This window comes from Elephantulus edwardii, unplaced genomic scaffold (assembly GCF_000299155.1).
Source record: "Elephantulus edwardii isolate Elephantulus edwardi_28Jun2011 unplaced genomic scaffold, EleEdw1.0 scaffold00051, whole genome shotgun sequence".
NCBI lineage: Eukaryota > Metazoa > Chordata > Mammalia > Macroscelidea > Macroscelididae > Elephantulus > Elephantulus edwardii.
In genome coordinates this window covers 503,411-517,595 of record NW_006399801.1, presented here as the reverse complement: position 1 = coordinate 517,595, position 14,185 = coordinate 503,411, and the positions used below count along the sequence as shown (strand labels likewise).

The window sequence follows — 14,185 nt, the reverse complement described above, 5'->3', positions numbered from 1 at the left end:
CCAACTTAGGTAGTGAGCTACAAAATCATTGCTCCTGTGTGCTGCATCATGTGAATGTACCATAATTTCTCAATCCATTCAATTGTGGTTGGACATTTGGGCTGTTTCCACGTTCTTGTGATAGTGAATAATGCTGCCATAAACTTTGATGTAAAAGTCTCCATTTGGGTACTTTGTTTTGAAACTTATTTAACACTATTGCTTGGTTCAGATAACTTGATTGTTTTTTTGTTTTGTTTTTCTTTTTTCTCCCTACTAAAAATAGCTGCAGATCCTCGTTGACACCGGAAGCAGTAACTTTGCTGTGGCAGGGGCCCCTCATCCTTTCATAGACTCATACTTTGACACCGAGAGGTAAGTGATAGATAAAGAGCATGGTGAGAAGCAGGGATCAGGGCACCCCTTGAATTGAGTTACCTCAAAATAAATGGGAGCAAATCCACGATATGACTGTTTTCATTTTAAGGCTGGGAATGTGCATGTATTATCTGTGAGTGTGTTGTATATAGTGTGTGAGTCTGTGCTCTGTGACTGTGACTCTGTGTGGTGTCATATGTGTGTTGTACATTGCATGAGGGGTATGTGTGTATGTGTGTGGTAATGGCAATGGCATATGTATGATTGTGATGTAGTAATTGAGCGTGTGAGTGTATGTGGTATACGATGTGTTTGATATATTTACATATGTAAATATTTAGGTATCTTATCTTTTTTGTTCATTCCATGCCAGTTCAGAGCAGGATAGGCCTAGTCCTAATAACCTTGAAGCGTTTACTTTAGAGTCCATACAAAAATTCAATTCAAACACATCTCCTGCGGTTATATATGAGTTACAAGTAGTCAGATATTTGTCTGATACTTTTCTTAGCCCCTTCAGTCCTAAATCCCTGCATGGTACAAACCATTACTGTGCTTAGCTGCTAACCAAAAGGTTGGCCATTCCAGCCCATCCAGAGGCTCCTCGGAAGAAAAGCCTGGCCATCTACGTCAGGAAAATCGGCCACTGAAAGCCCTATGGAGCACCATTCTGCTTTGACATGCATGGAGTCAATGAGTTGGAATCCACTTGAATGCAACTAAAGTGGAGGTGGACTCAGCAGTGGGAGAAAGGATTATATGTGAGTTGAAGACTGTTCTGGGCAGTGTGGTGGGGCCAGTCCTCTTGGAGAGATGCATGAGCATTGCCCCTGTGGAATTCAGCAGAAAGGAGCACTAGTGGTACAGTGATTGATTACTTTTCTGTTAAATGAAAGATTGGCAGTTTGAACCTACTGATATCTTCGGGGGGAGAAAAGACCTAGTACTCTGTTCCTGTAATGATTACAGCCTACAAAATCCAGTGGGGCATTTCTACTCCGTCATGTGGGTCACTGTGAGTCAGACTGACTGGATGGCACACAGCAGTGCAGAAGGGAAGGGGTAGGTGTGTTTCATGAAACCATTTCTGTGCAGAGTGGTGTCTCTGGCTGAAAGAAAACTGTGACTCATCTATAGGGAATGTCCTTGTAAGACAAGGTCCTTCCCTTGTGGGTATCTGTAGCTGCTTTGATGCTGTGCACACCTATTACTGTGATCCTGAAATTGATACTTTGCATTCACAAAACAAGCTAATAGGCAATAATTGAATTCTTTGGGTCATGAACCCTCCATGCTCAAAAGTGTGGTATCAGATTTCCCTATTATGATTCCTCTTCATGCCTTTTCTTATTTACTTTTGCTAATGGAATAAACTCTGACTGTGAAAACAGGTGGGGACTATCGCAGCTGGGAAGTTTTTGAAAATGCTAGGTGATACTAGTAAAGCAAGGTGACCTATAGGAGGACCCAGCCTTTGATTTGCTGCAGCTTTGAGACTCAAACAGGTGTGACCTCTCTGCTTTTGTACAAGGCACTGCTTTAGGGCTATGATAGTGGCTGATGGGCTTGCATGGAATACAGACAAATATGTTTGGCCCCTTTCTTAAGGTATCCTCTGTTATTAAGTGCTGTCAAGTCAAGTATGACTCATAGTATGACCCTGTGAACAAGATCTGAACCCTGTCCTGTGCCATCCTCATCATCTCTGAAACACTTGAACCCATTGCTGCAATCACTGTGGGTGCATCTCATTGATGGTCTTCCTCTTTCACTGACTCCATTTTTCAAAGCATGACATCTCTCCCTTTCCCAGGAAGAGCCTCTCCTACAAACATGCTCAAAATATGTGAAAGGAAGCTTTGCCATTCTTGGATGTAAGGCCAAGAAGTGCCTCTGCCTGAAGTTTTTTACCCCCTCCCCAAAAAATAAAGCCCCAGGAATCAATGGAATACCAGTTGACCTAAGAGATGCAGCTCTGGACGTGCTCACCAGTCTGTGTGAAGAAATATGCAGGACAGATGATTGGCCAAGAAGAGATCCATGTTTGTTACTGTTCCCAAGAAAGGAGATCCAACACAAGGTGGAAATTAGCAAACAGGATCACAACAAGCTGCGGCTGATTCTGAGAAGAAGGGGAATCCCAGAACATTTGATTGTGCTAATGCAAAACCTATACTTGGACCAAGAGGCAGTCATCAGAACAGAGCAGGGAGACACTACATGGTTCAAAATCAAGAAGGGGGTTCGTCAGGGATGTATTCTGTCTCCATACCTTTTCAATCTGTATGCAGAATAGATCATCCAAGACACTGGGCTGTATGAGGAGGAATGTGGCATCACGATTGGTGGAAGAGTCATCAACAACCTGTTATGCAGATGACACTACACTGCTTGCTGAAACTGAGGAGGACCTGAAACACTTGCTGCAGAAGGTCAAGGATTGCAGCCTCCTATATGGACTGAAGCTCAACATCAAGAAAACAAAGATTCTCACCACTGGGCCAACTGGCAGCATCAGTATGGTTGGTGAAGAGATTGAGATAGTTAACAGTTTTAGTTTACTTGGCTCCACAATCAACACTCTTGGTAACAGCAGCCAGGAAGGCAAGAGACGAATTGCATTGGGAAAGTCTGCTGTGAGGGACCTCTCAAGAGTACTGGAGAGCAACAACGTCAGGCTGGAGACTAAGGTGCGCCTGATCCAGGCTATAGTCTTCACAGTTACATGCTATGCATCAGAGAGTTGGATGGTGAATAGGCATGATAGAAGGAGAATTGATGCCTTTGAGCTGTGGTGCTAGAGAAGAGTATTGAATATACCATGGACTGCAAGGAAAACAAACAGGTTTGGCCTGGAGAAGGTAAAGCCGGAATGCTCCTTGGAATCAAGGATTCTGAAACTTCATCTGACATACTTTGGGCATGTTGCAAGGAGGAGGTCCTTGGAGAGGGACATCATGTTTGGCAGAGTGGAGGGACGGCACAGGAGAGGAAGACCTTCGATGAGATAGATCAATTCTGTGACTGGAGTGGTGGGATTAAGTGCATTTGAGATGGCGAGTTTGGCACAGGACAGAACAGTGTTTAGAGCTCTGTACATAGGGTCGCTATGAGTTGCAAGCGACTCGATGGTACATAACAACAACAACAAATCATTAATATCCTATGCAAATAAAATATTGCTAAAGAGTACCCAAAAAAGACTAGAATAGTTCATTGACAGAACTACCAGAAGTTCAAGATGGGTTTAGAAGGGGGAAAGTATTCTATAGATAGCATGGTGTAAACCAAGCTCAGGGTATTGGTAAGCTTTCATCGTTGATATTCCAGGATGAAACTTCTGACCTTTTTAATTGTAGCTGAAAGACTGGCAATTAAAATCTGTTCAAAGGCGCCCCAGAATATGGTCAGAGCTAATATTTCTACTGGGGATGGGAGAGAAAGGAGAGATGGGGCTGGTTCATGACACTCCTACTGTTACCTTTTGTCTTTCCCATTCAGATTCATATTTTATCTAAATTCTCTGTCCCCATTCTACCCCTCACCCGTTATGTCTTACTCCTGACTGATTCATCATGGAAAAGGCCTGTTCCATGGTATAGACTTTGGTACAGAATTCTAATTTACAGCATGGAAGCACAAGAGGCCTAGAGTCTGACTTCAGGGCAAGCTTTCAGGTCAGCAGGCTTCATTGAGAAGAATAGGAATCCTAGATCACTTGATTGTGCTCTTGTATATGGACAAGAAGGCTGTTGTGCAAACAGAGCAGGGGAATACTGCATGGTTTTAAAGTTAAGAACAGAGCGGGTCAGGGTTGTATTCTCTCTCCATACCTATTCAATCTATATGTTGAGCACATTATTTGAGAAGCTGAACTCTATGAAGGGAAATGTGGCATCAAAATTGGAGAGAGACTCATCAATAGCCTCCATTATGCAGATGACACAATCTTGCTTGCTGAAACTGAGGAAACTGAAACAGGACTCCAGTATATACTTTCTATTGTCTAAGTTTATGAATACCTGCAACAGGGCACAGAACATGCAAAGCTGATGGCTGATTACTCCTCTGTCAGTGGAAGATTGCGTGTTGCTCTCATGTTGAATGGGTTTCAATGAAGATTCCTGAGTAGACTTAGTAGGAAGAAAGGCCTAGCAATCTTCTTGTAAAAATGATACAATGAAAGGCACATGGATCACTGTGGTCAGATCTGCTACCTATTGTAGGATGATGTAAGACCAAGTAATGTGTGTTCTTTGTGCATAAAGTTGCCATGGATCAAAGGTGACCTAATGACAGCTAACAACCTAGGCAAATAGATGTCTTTATTTTAACTTTCGACTTATTCACTTTTTGGTTGAATTGTGGTTTTCTTACTCACTAACCTTGCTTTGCTTATTCAAGTAACTTGAACTCATTGTGTTCAAGTAGTGAATGGTTATCTGTTTTTTTCATACTCAAAGATTGAACTTTTCTGGTGCCTCATTTTTTATTTGGTGTAAAAGTACGTAGCTCCTTGAAGGCTGACTTTTCCTTCCTGCTAAGTTTAGAAGTTAAAGCAATCTTTGTGATTAGACTTTCTATCTGAGCTTTCTGAGCACTTTAGGATCTCCTTCTCTTTGGGGAGTAAATAAAAGAGACAAAAGACTCTACCCAGGTTAGTCTAGGGAGCCCTGGACTTTCCCTGAGTTTCATTCCCTTGACATTTCTAGTATTCAAGCCTCAACTTACCTTTCTAATTTTCAGGTAATGCCGACGTTGATTTAATAAAAACAAAACATCACCCATATTTTGAGCATTTAACCTTTGTGCTATGATTAGCCTTGATATCAGGGACTATCAGAAAAACAAAGAAATCTGTCTTACATTTATAATGCTTGTTAGAAATGAGGATAGGAAGACCTCATTTCATCTATCTCTGCTCATGTTATCAGAAACAGCTAGTTTCAGGAGAGGGACGCCATGGATGGTAAAAAGTAGGATCAGAGGAAAAGAGGAAGACCCTCAACAAGACTAATTGGCATAGTGGCTGCAACCTTGGACTCAAACATAGCAATGATTATAAGGACAGCAGAACCAGTCAATGCTTCATTCTGTTTGTAGCATCACTGTGAGTTGGCACTGAGTCTATAACGTATACCAGTAATAGGTTTGACACTACAATTCTTTTTTATAAGAACCAATCTTAAGCAGGGCTATGGAGTCCTAACTGAATCAGGTGGAGAGCATCGCATTGCTGAGTTTTAGTCCTACTCTGTCAACTTAGGAGTCCTGTCCCATCAACTCTGTCTTAGAAGAAATACAACCAAAAGCACCTGTGAAGTGAGGATGGTTTGCATCTCTCTCAGATCTAGAGATCTTGAACATATTTTCATTTGTTTGTTCGCCATCTAAATGTCTTCTTGGGTAAAGTGTCTGTTCATAGGGAAAGGGGGTGAGTAGGGAGGAAAAAGGTGCACAATGAATGAATGGAAATCCAAATTGACTGTAAGCTTTCATTGAAGTATTAATTTAAAAAAAGAAAACAGAAAAAAAAGAAGTGAGGATGATGAGACTTCTGCTTTTTTCCTTTGAACATGTCACCAAGAAAGGCCAGTTGCTAGATGTGGACACCACATTTGGTCAAGTAAAAGATCGGAAAACAGTTAGGAGAGCAGTGGACTCAAACAGCAATAATCATGCAGATAATTTCATTCAAATATACACGAGTCTGAGTTGCCAATTTGATGTTAACAGAACACTATAACAAATTCTACCAACTACATCTCTATGCATAAGCATACTTCTGTGTCTAAGCATATCTATATGCTTGCTTTGCAGGTGAAAGCCCTTCTCAGATTGATTTTAGCCATCTTTTACCTGCGTCCCTTTGTTTCCTCTATGCTTCTCACTCTCTTATAGTCAACTCAGACATGTTATTGTGAAGATATGAGCATCCTCCTTCTATGTAGATTCTGTTACATGAATTTATCAAGTGCTTTCAGCTGCCTATAGTGTTGGCCTACGGCATCCTTTCCATCACTGAACTGCATGGAAGCCACAGAACAGCCTCACTTCCTTTCTCCATCTTGGACAAAGGTTTCTTTTCTGAGATTTAGCTCCCTGCCTTGTGATGTTTCTGTATTTGCGTGTCCTTCTGATCTCTCTTGGTTATAATAAGATTTCTGGTTGGGTTTGTTAGCCTCTGATTCAAGTTCCCATAGTCTTTGGATATTCAGCTTTCATGCTTCCTGAAACATTTCCCGGTAATTGGAGATTTGGCTTGGGGTCCTTTGACAAACCCTCTTTGATTTTCGGAATGAGATGTCAGGTTACCATTAGTCATTTTGTGAGCTTCTCTCCATCAGAAGCTCTCTTTTCATGTTGGTAAATGTTCCAGTGAGTTACTATATAGCAAAAAAGAAGGCCATGCAATTTTTAAAATGTACTTCTTTTATAGTCAATAAAATAGACTTCCACCAGTTGGCTTGATGAGAGATCAAATATATTCATCCCTTGACCTCTACTAATCTGTTCACGAAATTGAGCATTTTTTCCCGTTAAAATATCTCCTTGCTGCCATACTTCATCTGGACTGTAGTCCACCAAGCTTCTCCCTAAATTTTATGAGGGAGAAATATCTCTTCTTAGCTGGATACCCGTTAGTAGAATTATGGAGGTAAAGAATCTTCCAGTGACCTAATTAAAGAAGAGCTAACTGGATACCAAAGATCAAATGCCTCACTTTTCCATACCAGGATGAAAGTTAAGTTTGCCTGATCCAATAATTTCTTCATTTGCCATGTATTTTGCCTCTGTAGGAAAAGACTCCATTTTTGAGCTTAGCAGTCTATGCCATTGTTGAGAGTGTTGATGAATTGCCACTTGGACAGGTTGCTTGAAAAGCCCCTACACCTATCCGGTCTAGCCTTATAAGTGGCCCCATCTTATCTAGTCTAGTCCCTTCCAGAATTGTAGTAGGAAGGGAATAGGGGTATCTGGTTATCTGGCCAACAACCCTCCAAGTTGATTCTAGACTCTGAAGTGTGAAGAATGCCTCAGAGAAATCTTGGGTTAAGAATTCCCTAGGGGTGTTAAGAGAACCAGAGCTGACCTCGGTATTAAACTCTTGGAATTCTATCCTCTGGTGCTCTCCTGTTCTCTGAAAACAATAGTGAACTTCTTTTAAAATAATAAAATGTTCTGCAGCTATTTTATCCTCAGTTCAATTGATTTAACTTTTTAATCCTGTATTCCCTGAGTACTCATATCAGAAGAAGAACATCTCCTGCATTGGGTTCAAAGTGTTTTTATTGCTGTGAGTGGACTTCTTCCCAGCTGCCCACATCCCTGATTGATTGCTGCTTCTGAGAACTGGGAATGGATGTTGCAGATGCAAAGCCAATCTGGGGTTCTCTCTCAATATATTTAATTAATGTGCAATTGAAGGCCAAAACATTTTAGTGCCAAGAGGTAGGATGTTAGAAAATGACAGAAGAATGTACTTTTTAAAATTAAAGTGCTGAACAATATACTAATATTCCTTGTTGTTGCATGCCGTAAAGCCAATTCTGACTTATTGAGGTCCCATGTGTCAGTACAGAACTGCCCTGTAAGGTTCTCTTGCCCATGATCTTTATGCTTGGAGATTGCCAGCTCCTTCTCCAGTATAGCTTCTGAGTGAGTTCAAGCAGTCGACCTTTCCATTAATAAATAAGCATTTAACAGTTGTACGGCCAGGACCACCTATAGTGTGTTTTTGAGGTTTTTCATACTGACATTTATTTCAAATAGTCTAAGGAATAGAAGTTTAAGATTAATTTAGTCTCATATTATCTTGGCTGGTACTGTGCACTAGCAAAACCTTTAGCCACATGTGGAAATTTTGATGCATTCATGTAAAATAGTTTTTCAGTTGCACTAATCAATTTCAAGTGCTTGGTAGCCATATATAGATACCATATAGGAAGTGCAAGTATAGAATATTCTTCAGCTTATTCTTCCACTCAGTGCCATCAGATTGGAACTCACTCAGAGCTGAACTTCCAGTGGTTATTCAGAGGCTGTAAATTGCATGGAAGGAGATTGTCTCTCCTACAGAGCATCTGGTGGATTTGAACCACTTCCCTTTGGAATGGCAGCTCATCTTCTTATCTATTTGGACACCAGAGGTCCCTTAGAATAATAGGATCATAGACATTTCTATTGCACAGCACTCTAGAACACAGCAGAACTCAACCTTTTAGAAATCTGTCCCAGGAGCGCTTAAAAACTCCACTTGATTATCATAGCCTTAATTAAGTTTTCCCTCACAGACTGTCCCTTTTAGTGACGGTATTACCACCTCTGAAAACTCTCTGGAGGATCAACTGTGAATTGGTTTTGATTCGATGGCTCATAAAAACAATATTGGAACATTAGATAGAGACATTTTGGGGATATTTGTTGAGAATAACTCTATATGATCATTTTCTAGAAAAAGTAAATTTTAATTTAAAATTTAAATTCTAGTAAAAAAAATGAATCTATTCCGTTTTCTGACAGTAAAGCTGTTGTTGTTGTGCATCATTGCGTCAGCACCAACTCATAGCTGACCCTCCAGCAGATTTTTCATAGGCCATTGATTACACGGGAAGAGATTGCCCATCCTTCTCTTGCAGAGCAGCTAGTGGATTCGAACCACATGCCTTAGGGTCGACAGCACAATTCTTTACCACCAAAGCTTGCTAACAGTTGGTAATAGATTGAGGAAAGATAACAACAGATTAGGAAGTTAAATTTACAATCATTTGCCCTGATAGTGGGTTTCCTTCAAGGCAGAGTGTGTGTACTGACTCACGGAGGGTTTTAGGCAGCTTTCCTAGCGGAGTGCGGTATACTGGGCATCCTGATGCTTTCCGATCCTAATTTGTTAATCTGTTACTTCTCTAATATACTTGGTAAAAGAGAGCGTTTTTCTCTGAATTTGTGGCTATTTCAACAAATACTCAAATCCAGTAGAGAAGTAGAGAGTACTGTGGGGTGAAAGAAACCCCAGTGTCAAGAATTGGTAAAAAAAGGTTGGAGCAAAGAGGCCTGTCTGGACCTATCCCTCATCGGAATCAGACTGAGGCTGAGACTGATGGTGTTTTTGGTTTTTTCCTACTTCTTTTAATTTAAATAAAATTTTTATTATATATTTGTTTACTTACAAAGTTTGTTTACATTTGATTTTCATACCGGATCTTTCCTGTTTCTTTTATCCACCCCTCTTTCCATCCATCAAATTATGCGACCCAACAATTAACCACCACTACTCATCCCACCCCTCTACTCCTGTCTCCCCTTCCTTGGATCCTCAGACACATTCTACAGTGATGGTCTTACTGCAGTATTTCTCCTTATGGGACTGAGTTGACTTAGCATAATGCTCTCCAGTCCTTCCCAAGTTAGGTAGTAATTTATAAAATCTTCGCTCCTGTATGCTGGTAGTATCCCATCGTGTGAATGTACCATTCATAATTTCTCAACCCATTACACTATGGTTGGACTTGAGGGTTGTTTCCGTGTTCTTGCAATGGTGAATAACATTGCTATGAACATTGGTGTACAATTCTCCGTTTGTGCCTCACTTCTCATTTTCTCAGGGTATATTCCAAACAGTGGAATAGCAGGGTCATATGGAATTTGTATGTTCAGATTTCTGAGGAAATGCCAATCTGCCTTCCAGAGTGGTTGTACCATTTTACAGTCCCACCAACAGTGTATAATGGTCCTTTCTCGCCACATCCTCTCCAGCATTTATTGTTTGCTGTCTTGTTAAACTTTGCCACACTTGCTGGAGTGAGATGGTATCTCATTGTGGTTTTGATTTGTATCTCTCTTATTGCCAATGATTTGGAACATTTCTTATGTCTGTTGCCCATCTGAATATCTTCCTTTGTGAAAAGTCTTTCCATATCTCTCGCCCATTTTATAATTATCAGACTTTTTTTGGGGAGGGGGGGGCCAAAAGTATTCTGTAAACTTTTGATGAGACCCCTGTCTGAAATGGTATTGCCAAAGCTTTATCCCCAGTCAGGTTTTCTTTTCACTATGTCGGAAAAAGTGTTTGATGTGCACAGGGATGGAAACTTAGAAGGTCCCATGCATCAGTATTATCCTCTCAAATGTGCATTTTGGGCTGTATTTGGTGGTATCTATACTGCAGACTAGGCTTTCTAAGGTCCATCCCATTTTGTCTCTGATGAACTTTATGGTTTTGGACTTTACTCTCAAGTCTCTGATCCACCTTGAGTTGATTTTTGTTTTGGTGTGAGATGTGGATCCTGTTTCAGCTTTCTGCAGGTAGCAGCCAGTTTTATCAGCAGCACGATTAATGTTGAAGAGGTTGTCATTTCTCCTTGTGAAGCGAGAGGAGGTCAGAACACACGCACATACACACAACTAAGAAGGGTAATGTGAATGGAAAAAACCTCAAACAATTGCCCTCAATTTGCTTCCAAATTTTGGTGATTCCGTGTGGATTTAGGCAGAGCTGTGCTCTGTAGAGTTTTCAATAGATGTCACTTCAATGGCTGATTTGTCTTTCTTGTGAGGTAATTCTGGGTGAATTTGAATTACCAACCTTTTAGTTAGCAGCTGAGCGTGCTAATCTGTAAACCACTTAGCTCTCCTGTTGAGGACCTGCTATGTCCCAGAGTACTGTTCCAGTGTTGTTTCAGTACTCTTTTGTGTCCTAACCAAACCCAAGAGATGATAGCATGCTAGCACTAGCTTTCAGTTAAGGAAACCAAAGCACGAGGGTGGTTAAATAAGTAATCTGAAGATCACAGAGCTAAGTAATCGAGCTGGTCTTTGTACTTCAGATTTGTTTCTCAGGCATTTTAAAATGAACATTTCTTTTTCCTGATTAAAAAAAGTTTGTGTGTATTTGTTTGTTTTTTTAAAGTATTATTGTGTATGGAATGTGAAAAAGTCAAATTATAAGAAAAAGATCTTATTATCCTCATTATTGTTGTTGTTGTGTTGTTGATTGTTGTTGATTCGAGCACGACTCATAGAGACCCGGTGAACAAAGGACCAAAAGCCTTTCTATAACTATCATCATTTCTCCAAGTTCATACAGTTTCCAAAGGCATGTTGTTTAGGAAGTGGATGCCACTCCTGCTTAAAATGATATAATTCATAAATCATTGAAAGGCCCAACCACAAAACCAAGAGTTTTCTCAAAGCAGGAGATACTCACTGCTAATATTTTAGTGTGATACATTGTTCTGAAGAATATTCTGCCTCATTTACAATTTTTTTCTTTATGTTATTGATAAATTATTGATATATACTGATTTTCTGTAGAGACCTCACCAAAATACTGAAGAGCAATATCAGTCTGGAAACTAAGATGCACTTGATCCAGGCCATAGTCTTTGCAGTTACTTGTTATGCATCAGAAAGCTGTGCAATGACTAGAGATGTTAGAAGGAGATTTGATGTCTTTGAGCTGTGGTGCTGGAGAAGAGTATTGAATATACCATGGACTGCTAGGAGAACAAACAGATTTGTCGTTAGAGAGAGTGAGGCAAGGCTGCTCCTTGGAGGCAAGGATTCTGAAGCTTCGTCTGACATACTTGGGACATGTTGCAAGGAGGGATCAGTCCTTGGAGAGGGACGTCATGATTGGGAGTGTGGAGGGACAGTGCAGGAGAGGAAGACCCTCGATGAGATGGATTGATTCAGTGATGAGTCATGGAGATGTAGGTGTGTCAGAGACAATAAGATTGGCAAAGGATAGAGCAAAGTGCATAGGATTGCTATGAGTCACAGGCAACTCAATGGCACATAACAACAACAACAAATATATTTTGTAGTTACATCATATTATCTCTTAAGGATGCACCATAATTTACTTAACTGCCTCATCTACTAGGTTTTTGGAGCGCTTCCAATTATTTGTGATTTCAAATAAAGCATGACAACTATCTTTGTATATGAATCTTTGCCAGCATCATGGATATTTCTTTAGGATTAGATTCTCAGAAATGCTTTTGCTGAATTAAAGAGAGCTATTCTTTTAAATCCCATGGTTTTTTTAATCATCATCATTTCACCTTGTTTCTGACTTAACAAACTCCTTGACCTGAAATAAAACTCCATTAGTTCATTTTACACCAAAGACTTAACTAACATGTATTAAAACTGCAGGAAAATCAGGAAAGAGAAAACTAAAGGCACTAAGAAACCATGTGTGGTAATTTGACATTGTTGTTATTGTGGTTGTGTATCATTGAGTCAGAACTGACCGATAGTGGAGTAGCTGGTGGCCCCAAATCGTGTGCCTTTGGGATTGCAGCACAGTTTCCTGGCACTAGGCCACCAGAGTTCCCTCCTTTGACATTAATGTTAGGAATTGTATAGCTATTTTTTTTCAGGTGACCATGATTTTCATTGCCCAATTCGCATGCTTTTTCCTGTGCTCTTCCCATGTCTTCAGTAAATCTTCAAGTGCATATGGTAAGAGCTGGATAACCCCTACTGGTTTAAAGGGATTTTCTAACATAATCTTACTTGTATATTAATTTTACACCCTTTAGGGATGTCTCAACTCGGTCAGAATCTTGTCCATAATCTTCAAGGACCTACAAATCCCTTTTCCTCTTCCTTGGCCCTCTCACCTGTTCTGGCTCCTGCAGCCCCCTTGGACCTTATTGACAACATCAACCACAATGCCACCCCAAGACCCTGACTCCTGCCCTCCCCTCTTCCTACGTGTCCTTTCCTCGAGAGCTATACGACTCCATGTCTTTATTCGGGTCTCACACATGTGCTCTTGCACAGCACAGTGCCCTCTTTGGCCTCCTGCTCACTCACTCTCCCTTCCTCCTAATTGTTTCTGGTAATTGTTATCACCGGCTTAGTTTTTATATATTCGTCTGTGCTTCACCTGCCTCTCTCACTAGACACAAGGGAGAGTTTTCATCTGCTTTGTCCATTGCCCTGTCTCCTTAGATTACAACAGTACTTACTTGTCTCAGATGAGACACTTCATAAATATTCATGGATGAATAGACTCATGAATGTATGTTTTCCATGAGCATCATCTTAGAAAGATACATACCACCCTATTCCCAGTTGTTTCCTAATAATACAATGTCTCTTTCAGTCCTTTTAGTGAAATGTGGGACTAGTTGATTTCAGGGCACCCTTCCCAGGGTGAAGTGCTATCATTGTAAAGTCTGTGGGAACATTCACTGCCCGTTCTTGTTTCTGGGACTCCAGTTATGTCTGTTATTATTGATTGCCATTGAGTTGATTCACCACATGGTGACCCTACATGACAGAGAAGCATTTCCCACACACACAGCCCCACTGCCCGCAGAGAGATTTTTCTCTCGTTTATAACATATACAGAAGCAGATAGATGGGTCTTTCTTCTGAAAAGCCTCGGGTGGCTTCAAACCATTAACCTTTCAGTTAGCAGCTGAACGCTTAACCACTGCAACATCACGATGCATTTTAATAACACTCTTAGGAACTCTGGTGGCCTAGTGGGTAAAGAAGGAGTTGTGCTCCCAACCCAAAGACAAGCGGTTGGAATCTACCAGCTACTCCTTGGGAGAAAGCTGGGCCATCTCCTTCCAGGGGAATTACACCCTCTGAAAACTGGAGGGTCAGCTGTGAGCTGGTTCCAACTTGAGAGCAACAAGCTGAGTACCCCTCGGGTTACTTGATTGTTGGGTTCTCGATGATACCATGACAATACCATATATATTAGATATGACTTTACTCTGCTCATCAAGACCATAGATGCCCTTGAGAAAGACGCTCTGATGCCAGAAGACAACACAGGAACTGACGGGGAAGGTGTGGCTTC

General features: G+C 40.8%; 1 protein-coding gene across 2 annotated transcripts in view; it reads left to right on the top strand.

Moving 5' to 3' along the window:
- Positions 1-14,185, top strand: part of BACE2 (beta-site APP-cleaving enzyme 2) — a 166,526-nt gene that overhangs the window by 82,278 nt on the left and 70,063 nt on the right. For both annotated transcript variants that reach the window (XM_006886708.1, XM_006886709.1), the window contains exon 2: positions 266-354. In XM_006886708.1, the coding sequence (XP_006886770.1) occupies positions 266-354 (89 nt within the window). The remainder of the gene's footprint in view (positions 1-265; positions 355-14,185) is intronic.